This window comes from Saccopteryx leptura, chromosome 10, assembly GCF_036850995.1.
Source record: "Saccopteryx leptura isolate mSacLep1 chromosome 10, mSacLep1_pri_phased_curated, whole genome shotgun sequence".
In the NCBI taxonomy this organism is placed as follows: Eukaryota; Metazoa; Chordata; class Mammalia; order Chiroptera; family Emballonuridae; genus Saccopteryx; species Saccopteryx leptura.
In genome coordinates this window covers 74,833,608-74,857,013 of record NC_089512.1, presented here as the reverse complement: position 1 = coordinate 74,857,013, position 23,406 = coordinate 74,833,608, and the positions used below count along the sequence as shown (strand labels likewise).

At 39.1% G+C, this 23,406-nt stretch overlaps 1 protein-coding gene across 3 annotated transcripts in view; it reads right to left on the bottom strand.

Moving 5' to 3' along the window:
* Nucleotides 1–23,406, bottom strand: part of LOC136382094 (cadherin-related family member 3-like) — a 112,833-nt gene that overhangs the window by 39,176 nt on the left and 50,251 nt on the right. For 2 of the 3 annotated variants that reach the window (XR_010747193.1, XM_066350986.1), the window contains exons 5-10: nucleotides 23,171–23,265; nucleotides 20,540–20,647; nucleotides 19,108–19,304; nucleotides 16,253–16,430; nucleotides 13,813–13,975; nucleotides 12,126–12,228 (exon numbers count right to left, since the gene is read on the bottom strand). Coding sequence is in view for 2 of the 3 variants with exons in the window: in XM_066350986.1 (XP_066207083.1) it covers nucleotides 12,126–12,228; nucleotides 13,813–13,975; nucleotides 16,253–16,430; nucleotides 19,108–19,304; nucleotides 20,540–20,647; nucleotides 23,171–23,265 (844 nt within the window). In the remaining variant the exon portion in view is untranslated. The remainder of the gene's footprint in view (nucleotides 1–12,125; nucleotides 12,229–13,812; nucleotides 13,976–16,252; nucleotides 16,431–19,107; nucleotides 19,305–20,539; nucleotides 20,648–23,170; nucleotides 23,266–23,406) is intronic. The other variant, XM_066350987.1, reaches the window with a different exon arrangement.

Genomic DNA, 23,406 nt, shown 5'->3' with positions numbered 1-23,406 from the left:
TCACCATTTATCAACAAATTATTTTATTCTGGATTCATATTTTTCTTTGTGGCATTTTGTGTGTTTTATTTCATTTCTTATCTCTTTGTCATTTTCCCCAGCTCTGGCTTCCCATTCTATGTAGTTTTTGTTCTACTTATTATAATAGAATTTTCATGTTTTCAAAGTAATTTTTCAATTATTATTTTATTTTTTAATCATCCCTTATTAGTGTTATAAAAAATACCACTCTCAAATGCCATTAAGGAAAAAAAATCAAATATCATGGATATAAAAGACAGAGATGTAGCTCAAATAGATGATGAAAAATCTCTAGAAAAAAATTCAATTGCTTGGAACCTTGGAGTTAAATGATAGAGAATTAAAAATGAAGTCCTAAAAATACTCAAGGAAATACAAGAAAGCACAGAAAGGCAATTTAGAGAGCTCAAAAAACCATTCAATGAACAAAAAGAATACATCACCAAGGAAATTGAAACTATGAAAAGGAATCAAACAGATATGAAAAACTCAATACATGAACTGAAAAACGAGGCAACAAGCTTAGCTAATAGAAGAGGCCAGATAGAAGAGAGAATTAGTGACATAGAAGACAGGCAACTAGAGATACTACAGAGACAAGAGGAGAAAGACTCACAAATTTTATAAAATGAGAAATCTCTATAGGAATTGTCTGACTCCGTTAGAAAGAGCAACATAAGAATAATGGGTATATCAGAAGGAGAAGAGAGAGAAAATGGAATGGAGAACATATTCAAACAAATAATAGATGAGAACTTCCCATGCCTGTGGAAAGAATTAGAGCCTCGAATCCAAGAAGCAAACAGAACACCAAGTTACCTTAACCAAAACAGACCTACTCCAAGACACATCGTAATGAAATTATCACAAACCAATGACAAAGAAAAAATCCTCAAGGCAGCCAGGGAAAAGAAGAATACAACATATAAAGGATGGCCCATTAGGTTATCATCAGATTTCTCAGCAAAAACTCTACAAGCCAGAAGAGAGTGGACCCCAATATTTAAAGTACTGAAAGAGAGGAACTTCCAACCAAGAATACTATATCCATTAAAGCTATCCTTCAAATACAAAGGGAAAATAAAAACATTCACAGATATAGAAAAGATTAGGGAATTTATCACCAGAAAACCCTATTTCAGGAAATACTAAAGGGAGTTATCTGATCAGATACAAAAAACAAAACAAAACAAAATTACAAGTAAAAGCTCCATCAAGATCACAAAAACAAGATTAATCTGTGACAAAAAAGGGGGAGGAGGATAAAGATTAATAGTAGCAAAGGAGGATAGAGTACAGAAGCACTCATGAGATAATGTACTACAATGAATATGATATATATCCTTTTTATTACTCAGTGGTAACCACTCCTGAAAAAAACACTACAGAAACACATGGCTTAAAAAAAGGAAAAACAGAAAAGAAGTATGGAATACAACCAAACAAAAACAAATAACAGAAAAACAAAAGAGAAGAACCAAACAAGATACAGAGCTATCAGAAAGCAATATATAAAATGGCAATAGGAAACCCTCAAGTGTCATTAAATGTAAATGGATTGAACTCACCAATAAAAAGACATAGAGTAGCAGAATGAATCAAAAAAGAAAATCCAACTGTATGCTGCTTTCAAGGAACACATCTAAGCTACAAGGATAAAAACAAATTCAAAGTGAAAGGTTGGAAAACAATTCTCCAAGCAAATAACATCCAAAGAAAAGCAGATGTAGCCATATTCATATCTAACAATGCTGACTACAAGACAACAAATGTAATCAGAGGCAAAGATGGTAATTTCATAATAATAAAGAGAACACTGAATCAAGAAGACATAACACTTCTTAATATTTATATATATGACCAAATCAAGGAGCACCAAAGTATACAAGACATCTACTAACTAATCTAAAAATGCAATCATACTTGGAGACCTCAATATACCACTGATGGCTCTAGATCGTTCATCTAAACAGAAAATCAATATAGAAATATGGACCTTAAACGAAACACTAGAACAATTGGATATGATAGATATCTACAGGACATTTTATCCCAAAACACCATAGTATACATTTTTCTCCAGTGTACATGGAACATTCCCAGGATCTGACCACATGTTGGGCCACAAAACTAACATCAACAAATTCAAAAAGATTGAAATTATACCAAGCATATTCTCTGACCATAAAGCTTTGAAACTAGAAACTAGAATTTAACTGCAAAATAGAAGTAAAAAAACCCACAAAAATGTGGAAATTAAACAACATACTTCTAAAAAAAATGAGTGTGTCAAAGAAGAAATAAAAGCAGAGATCAAAAGATACATACAGACAAATGAAAATGACAATATGACATATCAGAATCTCTGGGATGCTCAAAAGCAGTAATAAGAGGGAAGTTCATATCACTACAGGCTTATATGAACAAACAAGAGAGAGCTCAAGTAAACAAGTTAACACCATATGTTAAGGAACTAGAAAAAGAAGAACAAAAGCAACCCAAAACCAGCAGAAGAAAGGAAATAATAAAAATTGGAGCAGAAATAAATGAAATAGAGAACAAAAAAACTATTTAAAAAATCAATAAAACAAGGAACTGGTTCTTTGAAAAGATCAAAAAAATTGGCAAACCCTTGGCAAAACTCACTAAGAAAAAAAAGGACTCATATAAACAAAATCCAAAACGAAAGAGGAGAAATCACCACAGATATCATAGATATACAAAGAATTATTGTAGAATACTATGAAAAACTACCAAATTTAACAATCTAGAAGAAATAGATAAATTCCTAGAACAATACAATCTTCCTAAACTGAGTCATGAAGAAGTAGATAGCCTAAACAGACCAATAAGCAGGGAGGAAATAGAAAGAACTATCAAAAATCTCCCCAAAAATAAACGTACAGGGCCAGACAGCTATACTAGTGAATTCTATCAAACATTCAAAGAAGACTTGGTTCCTATTTCACTCAAAGTCTTCCAAAAAATTGAAGAAGAAGCAATACTTCTAAACATATTTTATGAGGCCAACGTAACCCTCATACCAAAACCTGGCAAAGAGAACACAACAAAAGAAAACTACAGACCAATATCTCTAATGAATACAGATGCTAAAATTCTAAACAAAATACTAGCAAATCAAATACAATAACACATTAAAAAAATAATTCATCATGGCCCTGGCCAGTTGGCTCAGTGGTAGAGCATTGGCCTAGCATGTGGAAGTCTCAGATTCGATTCCCAGCCAGGGCACACAGGAGAAGCACCCATCTACTTCTCCACTCTTCCCCCTCTCCTATCTCTTTGTTTCTCTCTTCCCCTCCTGCAGCTAAGGCTCCATTGGAGCAAAGTTTGCCCCGGGTGCTGAGGATGGCTCCATGGCCTCTGCCTTAGGCACTAGAATGGCTTCAGTTGCAGCAGAGCAATGCCAAGATGGGCCAAGCATCGCCTCCTGGTGGGCATGTTGGGTGGATCCCAGTTGGGCACATGCGGAGTCTGTCTGACTGCCTTTCCGATTCTAACTTCAGAAAATTACAAAAAAAAAATTTATCATGATCAAGTGAGATTCATCCGAAATCACAAGGATGGTTCAACATATGTAAAACAATTAACGTAATACATCATATCAACAAAACAAAGAACAAAAACCATATGATCCTATCAATAGGTGCAGAAAATGCATTCAATAAAATACAACATCATTTTATGTTTAAAACACTCAACAAAATGGGTATAGAAGGAAAATATATATCTCAACATAATAAAGACCATTTATGACAAACCATCAGCAAACATCATATTAACTGGCATAAAACTGAGGACTTTTCCTCTAAAATCAAGAACAAGACAAGGTTGCCCACTCTCTCCACTCTTATCCAACGTAGTGCTGGAAGTTCTAACCAGAGCAATCAGACAAGAGAAATAAATAAAAGGCAGCCCTGGCTGGCTGGCTTATCAGTAGAGCATCAGCCCGGCATGTGGAAGTCCCGAGTTCGATCCCAGTCAGGGCACACAGGAGGTGTGCCCATCTGCTTCTCCACCCTTCCCCCTCTCCTTTCTCTCTCCCTCTCTCTTCCTCTCCCACAGCCAAGGCTCTATTGGAGCAAAGTTGGCCTCGGGCGCTGAGGACAGCTCCATGACCTCCATCCACGTCAGGCACTAGAATGGCTGCAGCTGCAATGGAGCAACGGCCCAGATGGGCAGAGCATCACTCCCTGGTGGGCATGCTGAGTGGATCCCAGTCAGGTGCTTGTGGGAGTCTGTCTGACTGCCTCCCCACTTCTAACTTCAGAAAAATACAAAAGAAAGGAAGGAAGGAAGGAAGGAAGGAAGGGAGGGAGGGAGGGAGGGAGGGAGGGAGGGAGGGAGGGAGGGAGGGAGGGAGGGAGGGAGGAAGGAAGGAAGGAAGGAAAAGAAAGAAAAGTCATTCATATTGGAAAAGAAGTAACGGTTTCACTTTTTGCAGATGATATGATCCTGTACATCGAAAACCCCAAAGACTCCACAAAAAGACTATTAGAAACAATAAACCAATACAGTAAGGTCGCAGGATACAAAATTAATATATAGAAGTCTATTGCCTTCCTATATGCCAATAATGAAAGAAATGAGCTAAAAAAAATAATCCCTTTTACGGTTGCAAGAAAAAGAAAAAAATACCTAGGAATAAAAATAACAAAGAATGTAAAGGACCTATATAATGAAAACTACAAAGCATTGTTAAGGGAAATCAAAAAAGATACAATGAAATGGAAAAATATTCCCTGTTCTTGGATAGGAAAAATAATTAAGTCAAAATGACCATATTACCGAAAGCAATATACAAATTTAATGCAATTCCAATAAAAATTCCAATGTCATTTTTTAAAGAAATGAAACAAAAAATCAAGTTTATATGGAACTATAAAAACCCCGAATAGCCAAAGTAATCCTACGGAAAAAGAACGAAGCTGGGAACATTCCAATACCTGACTTAAAATTATATTATAGAGCCACAATAATCAAAACAGCATGATATTGGCAGAAAAAATAGACACTCAGATCAATGGAACAGAATAGAGAGCCCAGAAATAAAACCACATATATATGGTCAGATAATCTTTGATGAAGGGGCCAACAACACACAATGGAGAAAAGAAAGCCTCTTCAATATATGGTGCTGGCAAAACTGGAGAGCCACATGGAAAAGAATGAAACTCAACTACAGTTTTTCCCTTTGTACCAAAATTAATTCAAAATGCATCAAAGACCTAAATATAAGACCTGAAAGAATAAATTACATAGAAGAAAACATAGGTACTAAACTCATGGACTTTGGCTATAAAGAGCATTTTATGAATTTGACTCCAAAGGCAAGGGAAATGAAGGCAAAGATAAATGAATGGGGCTACATCAGACAAAGAAGCTTTTGCACAGCAAAAGAAACTGACAACAAAACAGACAGCCAAATAAATGGAAGATGATATTTTCAAACAACAGCTCAGATAAGGGCCTAATATCCAAAATATACAAAGAACTCACAAAACTCAACAACAAACAGGCAAACAATCCAATAAAAAAGTGGGAAGAGGACATAAACAGACACTTTTCCCAAGAAGAAATACAAATGGCCAACAGATATATGAAAAGATGCTCATCTTCACTAGCTATTAGAGATATGCAAATCAAAACTACAATAACACCTCACGCCTGTTATATTAGCTATTATCAACAAGACAGGTAATAGCAAATGTTGGAGAGGCTGTGGAGAAAAAGGAACCCTCATACATTGTTGGTGGGAATGTAAAGTAGTACAACCATTATGGAAGAAAGTATGGTGTTTCCTCAAAAAACTAAAAATAGAACTACCATATGACCCAGCAATTCCTCTACTGGGTATATAGCCCCCAAACTCAAAAACACTGGTACGTAAAAACACATGCAGCCCCATGTTCATTGCAGCATTATTCACGGTGGCCAAGACATAGAAACAACCAAAAAGCCCTTCACTAGATGACTGGATAAAGAAGATGTGATACATATATGCTATGGAATACTACTCAGCCATAAGAAATGATGACATCGGATCATTTACAACAAAATGGATGGATCTTGATAACATTATACTGAGTAAAATAAGTAAATCAGAAAAAACTAAGAACTGTATGATTCCATACATAGGTGGGACACAAAATTGAGACTCATGGACATGGACAAGAGTGTGGTGGTTACCAGGGGGAGGGGAAGGAAGGAGAGGGAGGGAGCAGGGGGAGGGAGGGGCACAAAGAAAATTAAATAGAAGGTGACGAAAGACAATTTGACTTTGGGTGATGGGTATACAACATAATCAAATGTCAAAATGATCTGGAGATGTTTTCTACTCTAATTGATCAATGTCACCTCATTAAAATTAATTGTCTAAATAAAATTAAAAGAAAATTGTGCTAATTATCTGGCTTATAAAAATAGATTGAACCATGTGGGGGTGTTAAAAGCACCCCTTCTGAGCAGTTTTTGTACGTGGTGTGTGAGGACCAGAGAGGATGTGGATTTATTTCAGTGAGACTTTTTATTTCTCTCTCTGTATTGAAGAAAAGCTCAAACCTAGTAAGGGAAACAGATTCTTTATTTGATGAATTAACCAACAGAATGAGTAGCTGCAGGACCAGCATTTTTCCTAAAAAATCAGTCAGGCTTTTACATGAAAAAATAAAACTCCACCAGTGGGAAACAGAGAAAATATAACAGGTACACTTCTGGGCATGCCTGCCTACCTATCATTTTTCAACATAGTTGGGTCACTCAAGTCTACAAATCACATTTGTAAATTAAGCCCCATTAAAACTCTTAAATCTGTGAGTCAAAAGTGATTTTAAGAACTTTAGGTCTGTTGCTAAAAGTTCAGCATTAAGTTCCCTTTGGTTGTAAACCTATAGACCAGGGGTAGTCAACCTTTTTATACCTACCGCCCACTTTTATATTTCTGTTAGTAGTAAAATTTTCTAACCGCCCACCGGTTCCACAGTAATGGGGATTTATAAAGTAGGGAAGTAACTTTACTTTGTAAAATTTATAAAGCAGAGTTACAGCAAGTTAAAACATATAATAATAATTAATTACCAAGTACTTTATGTCGGATTTTTACTAAGTTCGGCAGAATAAATCTTTTTTTTTATTAAATTTAATGTCGTGACATTGATAATTCAGGGTACATATGTTGAGAGAAAACATCTCCAGATTATTTTGACATTTGATTATGCTGTATACCCCTCATCCAAAGTCAAATTGTCTTCTGTCACCTTCTATCTGGTTTTCTTTGTGCCCCTCCCCTCCCCCATCCCCTCTCTCCTTCCTCACCCCATTCCCCCTCCCCCCACCCCCACCCTTGTTGCCATCACATTCTTGTTCATGACTCTAAGTCTCATTTTTATGTCCCATCTATGTATGGATTCATATAGTTCTTAGTTTTTTCTTATTTGCTTATTTCACTTCGTATAATGTTATCAAGGTCCATCCATGTTATTGTAAATGATCCTATGTCATCATTTCTTATGGCTGAGTAGTATTCCATAGTATATATGTACCAAAGCTTTTTAATCCACTCGTCCTCTGACAGACACTTGGGCTGTTTCCAGATCTTCGCTATTGTGAACAATGCTGCCACAAACATGGGGGTGCATTTCTCCTTTTGGAGCCGTTCTATGGTGTTCTTGGGGTATATTCCTAAAAGTAGAATAGCTGGGTCAAAAGGCAATTCGATTTTCAATTTTTTGAGGAATCTCCCTACTGTTTTCCACAGTGGCTGCATCAGTCTGCATTCCCACCAGCAGTGCAGGAGGGTTCCCTTTTCTCCACATTTTCACCAGCACTTATTCTGTGTTGTTTTGTTGATGAGCGCCATTCTGGCTGGTGTGAGGTAATATCTCATTGTGGTTTTAATTTGCATTTCTCTAATGATTAGTGATGTTGAGCTTTTTTCATATGCCTATTGGCCATCTGTATGTCCTCTTTGGAGAAGTGTCTACTCATTTCTATTTTTTTTTTTTTTTTTTTTTTTTTTTTTTTTTTTTTGGTATTTTTCTGAAGGTGGAAACGGGGAGAGACAGTCAGACAGACTCCCACATGCGCCCGACCGGGATCCACCCGGCACGCCCACCAGGGGGCGATGCTCTGCCCCTCCGGGGCGTCACTATGTTGCGACCAGAGCCACTCTAGCGCCTGGGGCAGAGGCCAAGGAGCCATCCCCAGCGCCCGGGCCATCTTTGCTCCAATGGAGCCTCTGCTGCGGGAGGGGAAGAGAGAGACAGAGAGGAAGGAGAGGGGGAGGGGTGGAGAAGCAGACTAGCGCTTCTCCTGTGTGCCCTGGCCGGGAATCGAACCCGGGACTTCTGCATGCCAGGCCAACACTCTACCACTGAGCCAACCAACCAGGGCCTCTTTTTCCCATTTTTTGATTGGATTGTTTGTCTTCCTGGTGTTGAGATTTACAAGTTCTTTATAAATTTTGGTTATTAACCCCTTATCAGACGTATTGTCAAATATGTTCTCCCATTGTGTAGTTTGTCTTTTTATTCCGTTCTTATTGTCTTTAGCTGTGCAAAAGCTTTTTAGTTTGATATAGTCCCATTTGTTTATCCTGTCTTTTATTTCACTTCCCCGTGGAGATAAATCAGCAAATATATTTCTCCGAGAGATGTCGGATAGCTTACCGCCTATGTTTTCTTCTAAGATGCTTATGGTTTCACGGCCTACATTTAAGTCTTTTATCCATTTTGAGTTTATTTTTGTGAGTGGTGTAAGCTGGTGATCTAGTTTCATTTTTTTGCAGGTAGCTGTCCAATTTTCCCAACACCATTTGTTAAAGAGGCTGTCTTTACTTCATTGTATTTTCTTACCTCCTTTGTCAAATATCAGTTGTCCATAGAACTGTGGGTTTATTTCTGGGTTCTCTGTTCTGTTCCATTGATCTATATGCCTGTTCTTATGCCAGTACCAGGCTGTTTTGAGTACAGGCCTTGTAGTATAACTTGATATCAGGAAGTGTGATACCTCCCACTTTATTCTTCTTTTTTAAGATTGCTGAGGCTATTCATGTTCTTTTTTGGTTCCATATAAATTTTTGGAATATGTGATCTATATCTTTGAAGTATGTCATTGGTATTTTAATTGGTATTGCATTGAATTTATAGATTGCTTTGGGTAATATAGACATTTTAATGATGTTTATTCTTCCTAACCATGAGCACGGTATATGCTTCCACTTGTTTGTATCTTCCTTGATTTCTTTTATCAATGTTTTGTAATTTTCCAAGTATAAGTCTTTAGTCTCCTTGGTTAAGTTTACTCCTAGGTACTTTATTTTTTTGGTTGTAATTGTGAAGGGGATTGTTTCCTTAATTTCTCTTTCTGACTGTTCATTGTTGGCGTATAAAAATGTCTCTGATTTCTGAGTATTGATTTTATATCCTGCCACTTTGCTGAATTCATTTATCAGGTCCAGTAGCTTTTTGATTGAGACTTTAGGGTTTTCTATGTACAATATCATATCATCTGCAAATAATGATAGTTTTACTTCTTCTTTTCCAATGTGGATGCCTTTTATTTCTTCTTCTTGTCTGATTGCTGTGGCTAGGACTTCCAAGACTATGTTAAATAAGAGTGGTGAAAGGGGGCACCCCTGCCTTGTTCCTGATTTTAAGGGTATTGCTTTTAATTTTTTCCCATTGAGTATGATGTTGGCTGTGGGTTTCTCATAGATGGCTTTTATCATGTTGAGGTATGTTCCCTGTATTCCCATTTTGCTGAGAGTTTTGATCATGAATGGGTGCTGGATTTTATCAAATGCTTTTTCTGCATCTATTGAAATTATCATGTGGTTTTTCTCCTTCTTTTTGTTTATGTGATGAATCACATTGATTGATTTACAAATATTGTACCAGCCTTGCCTCCTCAGAATAAATCCCACTTGATCACGGTGTTTGATTTTTTCCATATATTGTTGGATCCGGTTTGCTAATATTTTGTTGAGGATTTTAGCATCTATATTCATCAGAGATATTGGCCTATAATTTTCTTTCTTTGTGCTGTCTTTGCCTGGTTTTGCAATCAGAATTATGCTCACCTCATAAAAGGAGCTTGGAAGTCTTCCTTCCTCTTGAATTTTTTGAAATAGCTTGAGAAGGGTAGGAGTTAGTTCTTCTTTGGATATTTGGTAGAATTCATTTGTGAAACCATCAGACCCTGGACTTTTCTTTGTTGGGAGTTTTTTAATAATCGTTTCGATCTCATTTGGTATAATTGGTCTGTTTAGGTTTTCTGATTCTTCCAGATTGATTTTTGGAAGATTGTATGTTTCAAAGAATTTGTCCACAGAATAAATCTTTATAAAACAACTTACTATAGTTAAATCTATCTTTTTATTTATACTTTGGTTGCTCCACTACCGCCCACCATGAAAGCTGGAATGCCCACTAGTGGGCAGTAGGGACCAGGTTGACTACCACTGCTGTAGACAGATACCATCATTCCGCCCTCCTATGTCCAAGACAAAGTTCTTTTCCACTGCTTCCAGATGCAACCTCAGAATCCTTTGCAACTCAATGATCCAGGAACACACCACCAATGGATCAGAGTTAGCACAAAAAAGAAGACCCAATTGTCTTTCCTATTCTAGGTTCTTCTTTACCAAGCATTGACATTTCACTGCTAGCTCCGTGTTCACAACCCAAAAACTCATGTCATCTTGAATGTCTTTGATGCCAGTCACCAACTAGATCACTTATGACCACACATTTCAGATACAATAGACACCAGGCATTAATAATAGATGTATTCAGAAATCTTTGTAAATTCCTCTTTTCACAAATGCCTCACAGCAACACATTCACTCTTAATGTGTGGTAATGTGTAATTGAACATATAAATGACCCCTGGAGTCACTCAATGGGAGCTCTCATTTGTACAGCAATAAGCAGAAAGAAGCAGATGTCAAATGGTTGGTTAAACTTACTCACTAGCTAAGCATGCTGCTCTGGCTCCACAGTATACAATCACATCTGTGCCTCAGGGTGTTTTACAACTAGAAAAAATGTGACTGTTAACTCTACACACATCAAAGGTCTATGACCATGCAGTCTGGGTGGATTTAATCTCAGTGCACCAAAGGCTTGTTCTGGCACAGGCTAACCCAGAATGGTATGACAGTTATGAGAAGACCAAATGGTAGAGAGGACTGACAGTTCTTTGTACTTTCATAAAAGGAATGAGCTGTGAAACTGGCAGGTGTCCCGTGGTTTGTGTTAATAATAGCTGTACTTATATTATGTAAAATAATTCCAATAAAATATCAAAAAAGCATCCAATTACCTATATGTTCACACTACATGTTACCAATATCTGGATCTTTTCAAATAATAAATGTTTGGCATTACTAAATGCTATGGACTGAATATCTGTGTCTCTCTAAAATTTATAGGTTGAAACCTATTTCCCCAATGTGATGATATTTGGAGGTGGGGCCTTCAGAGGCATTTTGGTTATAAGGGTGGAATCCTCATGTATAGAATTAAAGCCCTTATTAAAAAAAAAAGACACCAGGCAGCTCCCCCACTTCCTCTGCCATGTGAAGTTAATGAGAAGACCTTAGAAGTGGATTTTACCAGACACCAGATCTGCTAGCCCTTACCCACCTCCAGAGTGTGAGAAATAAATTTCTATTTTTTATAAGTCATCCCATCTAGGGTATTCTGTTATAGTAGTGAACCCTAGCTGGGATGACTTATAAACAACAGAAATTTATTTCTCACATGTACATTAAAAAAGTCATTAAAATTGTCAAGCATAAGGGGTGGGCTCTACATATCCCCTGCCACTTCAAACACCAAGGATCTCTAGGCAGAGCTGTGTTTAAGAACTGTGTGTATTGTTGAAGGTGCTGCTAGAAGGTGAATAAGACTTCCCAGATCTAATGATAACTTCCAATGAAGTATTTAATTCTGCCCTTCCGCCTTTGCCTAACTTAACAAAACTGCCCCAGAAATAATGACTCTTTATATTTTAAAATCTAAAGTAAAGAGTCTAAAGTGAATGCCTTACTTAATGCTCCTTGAAGAGTTTGTCAAGCTTACCTGTGTGGGAGGGATGTAGGTCATCAAATACTGAAATTGTCATTTCATAGGTATGTCCAACTGCAACCATCTCTGGGTTTTCATAATCCATTTCTTTGGCAACCTTTTAAAACAAAATTATTTCAGTAGAAGGGCCTGACATTTTTTAATGTACATGTTTTAAGTAATAAATCATTCTGAAAAAGGCAAGGGTATGGTCATTTTTCTCAATAAAGATGACATCAGAATATGCCTGAGACTGGTCAAGTGTGATACACAGAAGGAAACATTTTGGGAGAACAAAGGGAAAGTACTTCATAATTGATAAAGCACTATAATAAATGTGCATTAATCCTATTATGACAAGTTACTCATAATTTAAAAAATATTTACTGAGTACTAATTAAGTTCCAGGTAGAGTCAGAGACATTAGGGAATATAACAATAAACTATATCATCCTGAACAGAAACTTGAAGACAATTCTAATATAAAATTGGCACTAAGCTCAATTGTAAAGGGTCAATATGACCCAAGTGTACAAGTGTTTGGTAAAAACTACATTTTTAAAATGTAGTATCTGATTCATATATTAATTCATTTATTTATTCAAGTATATTGAGTAGCCAGTATGCACCTAGCACTATAGGAGATACACAAATGGACTCAGAAAAAAATACAACAATTAAATAGGCAGTTATAACAGAATCTAATAAATTTTTGACAGAAGTAGAACTTATAATGGGAGGGAGCTCATATCCAGGAGAACTAAGCCAATTATGGTAGTAAAAGGAAGCTTATAGAAATACGTGACAGTTAAGACCTAACGAATGGTATGAAAATGTAGAAATGAATTGGAGTTGATGATGGGTCGAGGGGTCATCCATAAACAAAGCAAGCGTCTATAAAGGCCCAGACGTTAGTTGTTAGCATCTTGTTTACAAAACTTCCATCTTTACCCAAATTCCATTTTTTTTTAAGTGACAGCTTGACATGGCATTTCAAAATGAACATCAACACAGAAAACCTCTTGGTTCATTATATAACCTTCCAAAATTCACAACATATACAAAAATTCAGTGTTTATTTCTTGGAGTTTGTCAAGAACATTTAGTGTCAGGACCAAAGTAAAAGAGAGGTCTTCGGTGGATCTCTGAGCCAGATCTCCTGGCCGGGGGTGGTGTTCAGTGAGGTTTGGGTTAGGAAACAATTATGCCAACCTAACAGGGAGTGGCATTTTGAAATAAAGACCTGTGGAAAGTAAGAGTTAAAAGGATTTCTTCCAGGCAGCACATCATCGTGGAAAGTGAGGAAAAGCTTATTGCTTCATCCTCCGCCATTTGAAACTCTCTAGAAGGCAGAGAGAGGAGGAGCTGAGCCACCACTGCCAATGCCAAGAGATTGTTCCTCACAGCACACGCAGCCACATGGGCTTCTTTCTGAGGAAATCAACATACAAGTTTTAGCCTCTGATTCATTTCCCCAACTAAATAAAAAATGAGTTATTTTGTGCACTTTACAAGAAGAAAAAGATAGCTGGCAGTGTGATAATGAAGGACTTGCTCACATGCTCTCCAGCAAGACAGCAGAGGGGCCAGACGTGCTCTGCGGTGTCAGGGCTCCTCTTGCTGAATCTGCCAGGACCTGACTGCGGCCATGAACTGACTCCACCTCCTTAGGAAACTCCTGGGCAATACAGCTGGTGCTCACCTGGATAAAATATCCAGCATTTGGCACTTGCTCAAAGAGTTGTCCAGAACCAATTGGTCCCGAGCGTGGAGCATAATGTATCATATCAGGAGGCTCATCAAGGTCGTGACACAAGAGTTTTGCAACTACTGTATTATTTGCAATCACCTCTTTGCCTGTGTACCTGTTTTTTTAAGAGGAAAAATTTGTTTAGCTGGATAGTCTTTTAAAATATAATGTTTTAAAGTACTTTCAATAGCACGTGTGTGACTGCTCTATTTATCCTGGGGCGGAGAGTCCCAGTGTGGAGCATCGTCTGGGCAGCCATTTCCCAAAAGGCCACTATGAACTTGGTAAGACCTTCCTCGTTTTCTAGGAGTGTTTTTCACCTGCACCCAGCCAGGTACTGGTTTAGCAGCCTATCAAGGACATCACCTGAGTGGAGACGCCCAAGTGGAAACGTTCCAGTCTAGAGCACCTGTGTGGCATGGTCAAGAGGGACAATTCTTACCACTCTGTAGCCACAGTGAACTTACCTTCTTCTCCGAGTGTGCACTCACTTGTTCCCTGGGCTCTCTCTGACCCCGAGCTCACTCATAAGCCTTCAAAGTCTAAATTCTATTCATTCATCAAAGACCAGCATAGATCTAACTCCTTCAGGAAGTTTCCCTGAATATTCCAACCCCACATGTCCCTCCTCTTAACAAAAAAAAGCACACAAAGTTTAAACCATCTTATTCTTTATACTGTTGTTTTGTATGTAGTCATCTTAACACCCTGACAAGATATAACCTCCTGACAGCAAATGCGCATAGCAAATACTTCTCCCGTCACCTCCAGGGACTGTAGCACTGGGTACAGTGTGTGGTAGGTGTTTGGTTAATTATCTCCTGGGGAAAGAAAAAGGCAAAAGAGGAGGAGAAAAAAAGAATAACATTACTGATGATATGCCAAACCCTATACTGAACAAATTCCAAGCATGGTTGTTTTTGATCCTTATAACAATGCAGAGGGGTAGATGCGATTATCATCTACAATTAATGGAGGTCCAAACAAGACCATGTGGGTAGTAATTATCAAAAGCTAGATAATTAGTCAGTAGTAGAGCATCGGCCTGGCGTGCAGGAGTCCCGGTTCGATTCCCGGCCAGGGCACACAGGAGAAGCGCCCATCTGCTTCTCCACCACTCCCCCTCTCCTTCCTCTCTGTCTCTCACTTCCCCTCCCGCAGCCAAGGCTCCACTGGAGCAAAGTTTGCCCGGGCGCTGAGGATGGCTCTGTGACCTCTGCCTCAGGAGCTAGAATGGCTCTGATTGCGGCAGAGTGACACCCCAAGATGGGCAGAGCATCACCTCCTGGTGGGCGTGCCGGGTGGATCCCGGTCAGGCGCATGCAGGAGTCTGTCTGACTGTCTTCGGAAAAATACAAAAAAAAAAAACAACACAAAAAAAACCCCCAAAAAGCTAGATAATTAGGATTAAAGCTTGGGAAAGATGAGGCAACTGTCCTGCGTTGCTGAGAGCTTGGGGTTCAGGGGACATAGAAGAGTGACAGAGATGTAGGTTTGGAGACTGAGCTTCAAGTAGTAAAAGCAGCCAGGCTGATGGGAGTACAGCCCCATAATCCCTATTCAAATTTCAAAATCCAAAAGCTCTGACACTCAGAATAGTCTCATAATCTTTTGTCATCAAAACCTGACCTGACCTTAAATTGTTGACATCCAAACATTACCTGAACTGTCAATTCTTTCTTGTCTCACTTACTGGGAGTATTCATATACATGGGTGGGCAAAAATTGGTTAATAACCAATAATAATAATAATTAATACATAATAATACAAGAATAAAGTCTCTGTTTCTTATGCTTACAACCATAAGCCTACTTTTGCCCACCCTTGTATTTTACTGCAGAGATATTCATGGATTTGAATCAGGGGTATTGGCATAATATATGGTACCTTTCTAAAATTCAAAAAAAAATTTTATGCTGAAACATATCTAGTGACCATGGTTTCAGAAAAGGGATTATGGAACTGTGATAAATAACATATTTGAAACAGACCACATGCTCAGCACTATGCTCAGAATGTTACAGAAATTATCCCATTTATTCTTCAAAACCACCCTATAGAGTAAGTACTATTGTTATCCCATATTATAAAGAAAGAAACTGAAGATCAAAGGGCTTAAGTAAATTATCCAAGATCACATAGCTAATAAGTGATAGAACCAGGATTCCAAGCCAAGTCTGTGACTTCGAAACATACGCTTTTAACAACTTACTAACTATCAGATCCAGGAAGCTCAGCTCTCAACAGGTCATTTCTGAAGACCAGAATATGAGACTGAACAAGAGTCAGTGTGATGATTAACCACATGTTTAGCTGAGCCAGCAAATATAGCAATACCTCTACTCTCCACTCACTCTGAATTGTTAAGCCAATCCACTCATCTCAGCTCACCTAATCATATACTGATCACAGAAGGGGGAGTTGTCATTAATGCCATGGATATTGACCACCACTGGAATTGCTGCACACTGCTGGTCATAGTCACAAGCCTTAACAGAAAAGAACTGAACACGTGTGAACCCAGCTCTCTCCACGTCAAGGCGGGCAGCAGTAACCACGGTCCCAAGCTCTGTAAGAAAACAACACATCTTGCTGCAAACTGGCCCATGCTGTTATTTTCAAAATTACTTTATTACATAGCAATTAAAGAGATAAAGTATGAATTAGGTCTTGTTCAGTAACATTAAGAGACTGATTTAAAATGTAGGCACAATGTGTAATTGTGTATCACCAAAATACCCACACCAATTATATTATGTTAGCTGATATCAAAAACAAAATTGAAGGCCCTGGCCGGTTGGCTCAGTGGTAGAGCGTTGGCCTGGCGTGCAGAAGTCCCAGGTTCGATTCCCGGCCAGGGCACACAGGAGAGGCGCCCATCTGCTTCTCCACCCCTCCCCCTCTCCTTCCTCTCTGTCTCTCTCTTCCTCTCCCACAGCAGAGGCTCCACTGGAGCAAAAGATGACCCGGGCGCTGGGGATGGCTCCTTGGCCTCTGCCCCAGGCGCTAGAGTGGCTCTGGTCGCGGCAAAGCGACGCCCCCGAGGGGCAGAGCATCGCCCCCTGGTGGGCGTGCCGGGTAGGTCCTGGTCGGGCGCATGCGGGAGTCTGTCTGACTGTCTCTCCCCGCTTCCAGCTTCAGAAAAATACAAAAAATACAAATAAATAAATAAATAAATACCAAAATTGACTTTTATTTTTTTACTTAGGGGACCAGGGACAACTTTCTAAAAGAGGAGGCACTTAAGTTAGGTCTTGAAGGACATTGAAATTAAACAGATGGTGGTGATTAGGAGATCATTCCCAGCAAAGAGAATACACAGCAAACACAGCAACAAGATCACAACTGACTGTACTCCCTTCCACCCAACCCACCCACTCATTCAATCAACAAATATTTATGTAATGACAGCTATGTGCCAGGAACTGTGCTGAATTCTGTATATACCACAATGAAGTCCCTGCCTTTATGGAACTGACAATCAGGGCTGGGAGTCAAATCTCTAAACAAGTGTAACAAACATTCAACAGACATATTATTAAGGAAATAAAAACTATAATATGATAAATTTAATGTCTAATGGTCAGATTCTGAAGCAAGGACCAAGGTCCAGAAGCAGGCAGCCTAGTGGTATGGCTGCAGTGTAATGGACAAGGGGTGGACAAGAAACAAAGATGTTGAAGAGAAAGAGAGACAAGAGACAGAGAAGACAGGTTCTTGGGCCAAAGGTCAGAAGTCTGGATTGCATTCCAAGTGCAAAGGAAAATCACAGGAGGGTTTCACTTGGAAGGGGGTAGGACCCAATTTTCCTTTTTTCCTAACATTCATCTTTGTTGCTCTGCTGAGCCTAATGGAGGGGGTAAGTATGAAAACAGAAGCCCAGTTAAGAGATCTGTGCAGTAATTCAGATAAGAGGGGACAGTGGCTGTTTCAGCTGGGGCTTTCCTGGAAGCAAGACGGGAGATGAGGCTTTGTGTGCAATAGATTGTTTGAGAGGTGAGCCCAGGCAACGTGGCATGGGTGCAGTGAGACAGAGAGGGGAAGGCTGCCAGTAAAAAATTTTTACCAAGCAAGTCACCACTGTGCACAACTAGAACTTAATATCACTGGGAAGCTCTGGAAGCCAGTGCAGAATACACACTCAACACTGTTCCATGCCAGGGTTCCATGACAAACTCCCATTACTTATACAGCACTTCTCTTCAGTATCTGGTTGAGATCTTACGGGATGGGTAGTATTATTCCAACACTTTGAACTTGCTATTTGTGAAGGAGGAATAGGACAGATGTCATACCCCAGGTAATCCCTCAAGCAAAGAAATGCAGATATAGGCAGTTGGAAGTCAAACTGAAATATTAAAGCCTGAGGAGATACAGGTGGAACACCGACAGCTTCTGCTACAGTGGCTCAAACCTGCATATGTACTAAAGATGACCAGTACCTCTCCCCTCAGCCTCAGAAGAAGTCTTACATACCACATAATCTGACTGACACCCAATCTTAGCCATAGCTGATTGGCTGAGAAGTGAATGACTGACTCTAAAAAGTCCAATTAGATTCTCTCTCACAAAAATTTGGACCTGTAGCAGAGCTGAATGATTTACATCTTGAGAAGATGAGCTGGAAGGTCACATTGACCACAGAGCTCAGGCAGTCATTCTGTAGCAGCCCTGAAAAGCCACGTGTTAGCTCCTCATGGACAAAGAACTGGTCTTGCAGAGTTATTCAACAGATTTCTATCAAGCATCTACTATGTCAGGGGTCCCCAAACTACGGCCCACGGGCCGCATGTGGCCCCCTGAGGCCATTTATCTGGCCCCTGCCGCACTTCCAGAAGGGGTACCTCTTTCATTGGTGGTCAGTGAGAAGAGCATAGTTCCCATTGAAATACTGGTCAGTTTGTTGATTTAAATTTACTTGTTCTTTATTTTAAATATTATATTTGTCCCCGGTTTTTTTTTGTTTGTTTGTTTGTTTTTTACTTTAAAATAAGGTATGTGCAGTGTGCATAGGGATTTGTTCATAGTTTTTTTTATAGTCCGGCCCTCCAATGGTCTGAGGGACAGTGAACTGGCCCCCTGTGTAAAAAGTTTGGGAACCCCTGTACTATGTGCTTCTTGCAGGAGTTCTGCAAATAAAGACAATCTAATACCTACCCTCAAAAAACTCAGTCTTAGAGAGGAGACATAAACAAACGATAACAATAGGATATGAGATATAATGCTGAAAACAATTCCAAACCTACCTTTGTCGACTGCAAAGTCAACATTCCATGGATCTAGTTCAAAGGTTAAATCTCCCAAATTATCTTCATCAGTCGCCTGGCATTCTCCAATCACTTTGCCAACTGGAATTTCTTCATCCAGTGTGATGTTGACTTTATTTTGCAGAGGTGACTTTATAGAAGTAACACTCAAGACACCATTTTCAATATTGAATAAACTTATTTGAAGAGAAAGAACCATTAGAGTGGCGCTTGCTTGGTTCTTACTCTTTTCTACCTCTTGTGGTGGGGGGGGGGGGGGAGTAAGGAGCTGGAGGTCTAAATGATGACAATGGGAATAGACAGTGATGTTAATAGCTAACCCACTTATTCAGCACTTGCCTATTGTTTAAACACAATGCTCAGCATTTTTTACATTTTTCCCATTTATTTCTCACAGTCCCAGGAAGTAGATACATTTTTTCACATGTGAAAACTGAGTTTTTAAGAAAGTGAGTAACTTTCTGAAGTAAATATCAAATGGTCTGAGATAGGACTTGACCCCAAGACAATCTGACTCTGGAGACTGCCTGCTTGACCAAACTGTGCTTTTCTCCCCGCAGAGTGAGAGCCAGCAAACTGTGCCTTTCTCCCCGCAGAGTGAGAACCAGCAAACTGTGCCTTTCTCCCCGCAGAGTGAGAGCCAGCATCTTAAGTTGCTGACCCCCGATGTGTTTTTATAAACTCCCTGTGATCACCGTTAATAAGAATTTCCCTTGAAGGTAGTGAGAGATAACCCCTCCCATTAGGTGTTAAGAATATATTAACACTAATAACAAACACTTGATTCTGTTGCAAGTTCCACATGTTTTATACTTTAAAACTATTTTCTTGGCCCTGGCCAGTTGGCTCAGCAGTAAAGCATCAGCCCAGCGTGTGCAAGTCGTGGGTTTGATTCCCGGCCCAGGCACGCAGGAAAAGCGCCCATTTGCTTCTCCACCCCTTCCCTTCTCCTTCCTCTCTGTCTCTCTCTTCCCCTCCCACAGCCAAGGCTCCATTGGAGCAAAGTTGGCCCAGGCACTGAGGATGGCTCCATGGCCTCCGCCTCAGGCACTAGAATGACTCCAGCCAAAACGGAGCAACGCCCCAGAGGGGCCAAGCATCACCCCCTGGTAGGTATGCCGGGTGGATCCCAGTCACGCACATGCGGGAGTGTCTGTCTCTATCTGCCTCTTCCCCCTCCCCTGCTTCTCACTTTGGAAAAATACAAAAACAAACTTTTTTTTAGCTGTTTTGAAGAAAGCCTTTTCTTTAGACTTTACATTTTAAGTGATTGTTTACATTGTACTTGCTTGTTTTTCTTCTCAGAATAAAACCATTGCATTCTAAGAAAATTTCATAAATAAATTTCAGAGGCTACATTTTCATATCCAATTTTTAAGGTTAATTAAAAGAGTATGTTTTATTTTCTTACCTGCAAGTAAGAACTGGGTCTTTATTGTTGACATTGATGAGGAAAACCTTTAGATTCCCAGCAGCAAACAGTCCTCCAGGATCAACCACTTTAATAACTAGGGAAAAACTGAACATGCAGCCACAGGAGGGACAGTTAAGATTCCATAGTAACTAACAGGCTTTCACAGAGACAGAATCTCTGGGGCTTAACTGCCCAGTTAAAACAATAGATTCACTTAGTTAAATTGTCAGTCAAACTAGTTATTTTAACAGTTGGAAATGGCTGACACTTCATTAGAAGCCAAATTAATCAAATCTCTTGAAAGAACAGACAGGAATTTAGAAAAGTCCGTTAATCCCCATCAACAATAAAAAAGCAAAGTAGATTCCTTAGCCTGGTAGAGCAAAGCTGTGGCTATGGGCTCTTAGCCTTAAAAACGGACTTTTTTAAAATTAATTTTAATGGGGTGGCATTGATAAATCAGGGTACATATGTTCAGAGAAAACATCTCCAGGTTATTTTGACATTTGATTATGCTGTATACCCCTCACCCAAAGTTCAATTGTCTACCCTCACCTTCTAACTGGTTTTCTTTGTAAACACGGACTTTTCAATACAGAAAACTGATGACAAGGGCAAGGGGTAAGGTAGTAAGAACCCTTCAAAGCAATGTCATAACTACAGGGACATATTAGGAGGGCTAGATGACAAAGGGGTTTTATTTTAACAGAGGTGTGTATGGGTCTGAGGAATGAGAGTGCTTGAAATGGGGGGGTAGAGGGGTTGCACCCTAATGGAAAAATGATGTTTGTACCCATAAGCTGTGACTCGGATAACACTCCCAATTTGATAGGACTGTCTTGTTTTAGCAAAGAGTCCCACACATGACCCCAGAAACTTCTAAGTCCTAGGCAAACTAGACAGCTGGTCACCCCTTCAGAAAAAACAAAAAAATCTATTCTACCTTGAAATATACTGATAATTGAGATCAAACTACTCTTTTTTTTTTTCTGGTTATCCTAAAAATTGAACCAGTTCTCAATTTTTCTCCGATTTTGTAATTTTTTTTACCAGAAGATGATTGTTTTTTACATAATTTCACAGAAATCATAAAGCCAATTCACTTTTAAGAATAAAGACATTTAAAAAATAATTCTGAGACATCTAAGCTACGAGAAGGGAGGAATGAGCCGCAGACAGGGTTCTGCAAATGACTGGTCTGGCGGGGTGCTGGGCACTGACTGCAGGGAGTACCGAGGGAATCAGCTCTCTGACTCCTGCGTCAGCTTTGAATAGGCAATGTCAGGGCCCTATATCTCCTTTGAAGGGAAGGAATTAATAAAAATCAATGAGGCATTCCCAAATATCTTTTATTCCCACTTAAAGGGCTGCTCAATGACCCTAAAAACTCTAGGGTTGCAGAGAAAATTAAGGAATAGAGTTTAGTGAGGATCCCTTCTGGAACTTTAGCCAAATATTTATTTATTTAAGTCTACAAAGAAAGCTTCAACTTGTGTCAGTTTCTTTACTTTCAAAGATACTGATAAAAGGGAAAGTTTACTTTTCACTTATTAAGAAAATATTAATTTTTAAAACTCTCATTAATGACTTTTACTCCCATTTAAGATTTATAAATAACTTGGAATGTGCATAATCATTTTTCCATGAGGTATTCCAGGCCAAAATAAAAGTAATTGTGATAGACATTATCCATTATTCCCAGAGTTATTCTTGTGACCAGATAAACATGGGGCAGAGGGATTTTGGAATAAGGGATAATGGATAAAGATTTTAACAATTTTTCTACCCCCAAAATATATAAAAATAGACATTATCCATTATTCCCAGAGTTATTCTTGTGACCAGATAAACATGGGGCAGAGGGATTTTGGAATAAGGGATAATGGATAAAGATTTTGACAATTTTTCTACCCCCAAAATATATAAACATAATACAAATTTAGGAGAACTCTTCTCCAGCAGACTTCATCAAGTCAGCAGGAGAAAGCATACCCTGTTGTTGAACTCTCAACCTATTTTACAGAAGATACTAACACTTAGGATATATATCATCCTCAAACTGTGGCTTTGGGTCAGGAAGGATCTCCTTGTGAGATTCAGGGGCAAGCTTATTGAAAGGGGTTCACAGTCCATTTGCTTTTTCTATAAAGCACTTTGATATAGATCATATGACCAAAAGGTAATAAAAACCATTATAAAAATAGGAATAACAACTATAAACTAATAGCTACCCAGTTGGCAGATGTGAAGTAAATAAAAAAAAATGTCAGTCAATTAACTTTTGAAAGTTTCTGGATTATACTGTGAGTGAATCCTGCATCCCAGCTGTCCAGAGAGAGGTCCCCACTGACTTTCACCTCGGGTTTCAAACTGCACCACTGAAATCTCCCCAATGGTTGCCTCTAGGGAAAGCGGATGAGCAGGGAGAGGCCAAAATAGCCACATCGAGTGCCTATAGCAGCAATTGTGCAAATATATTTTGGGTGATAAGGTTATATTTAAGGCAATGCCAACAGCACCTTCATTTGGGACCCATTAATACCGATGTGGGGAAACATTCTTGCAGGCAGAAATATGAACCAGAGGTCAGATATTTCGAGTGAATACAATGCCAGGAGCAGTATTTACCTTCTAGCTTCCCTCTCAAAATCAAAAACTGCTACTGTAGAAATGGTTCCGATGCTGTCGATTATGAAGCCAGAGCCCTCTGGAGAAAGGGAGTACTGTTTATTGAAGAGTAAAAAGAAGGAAAAACATTACAGAGACACCAACAGCTTTCCTAGCCAGACGATGCTCACCAAGAACCTGGCCTGAAATCTCTTTGTGCTCTGGGTCCTTCTGCTTGCCCCATGGATGATAGGTGC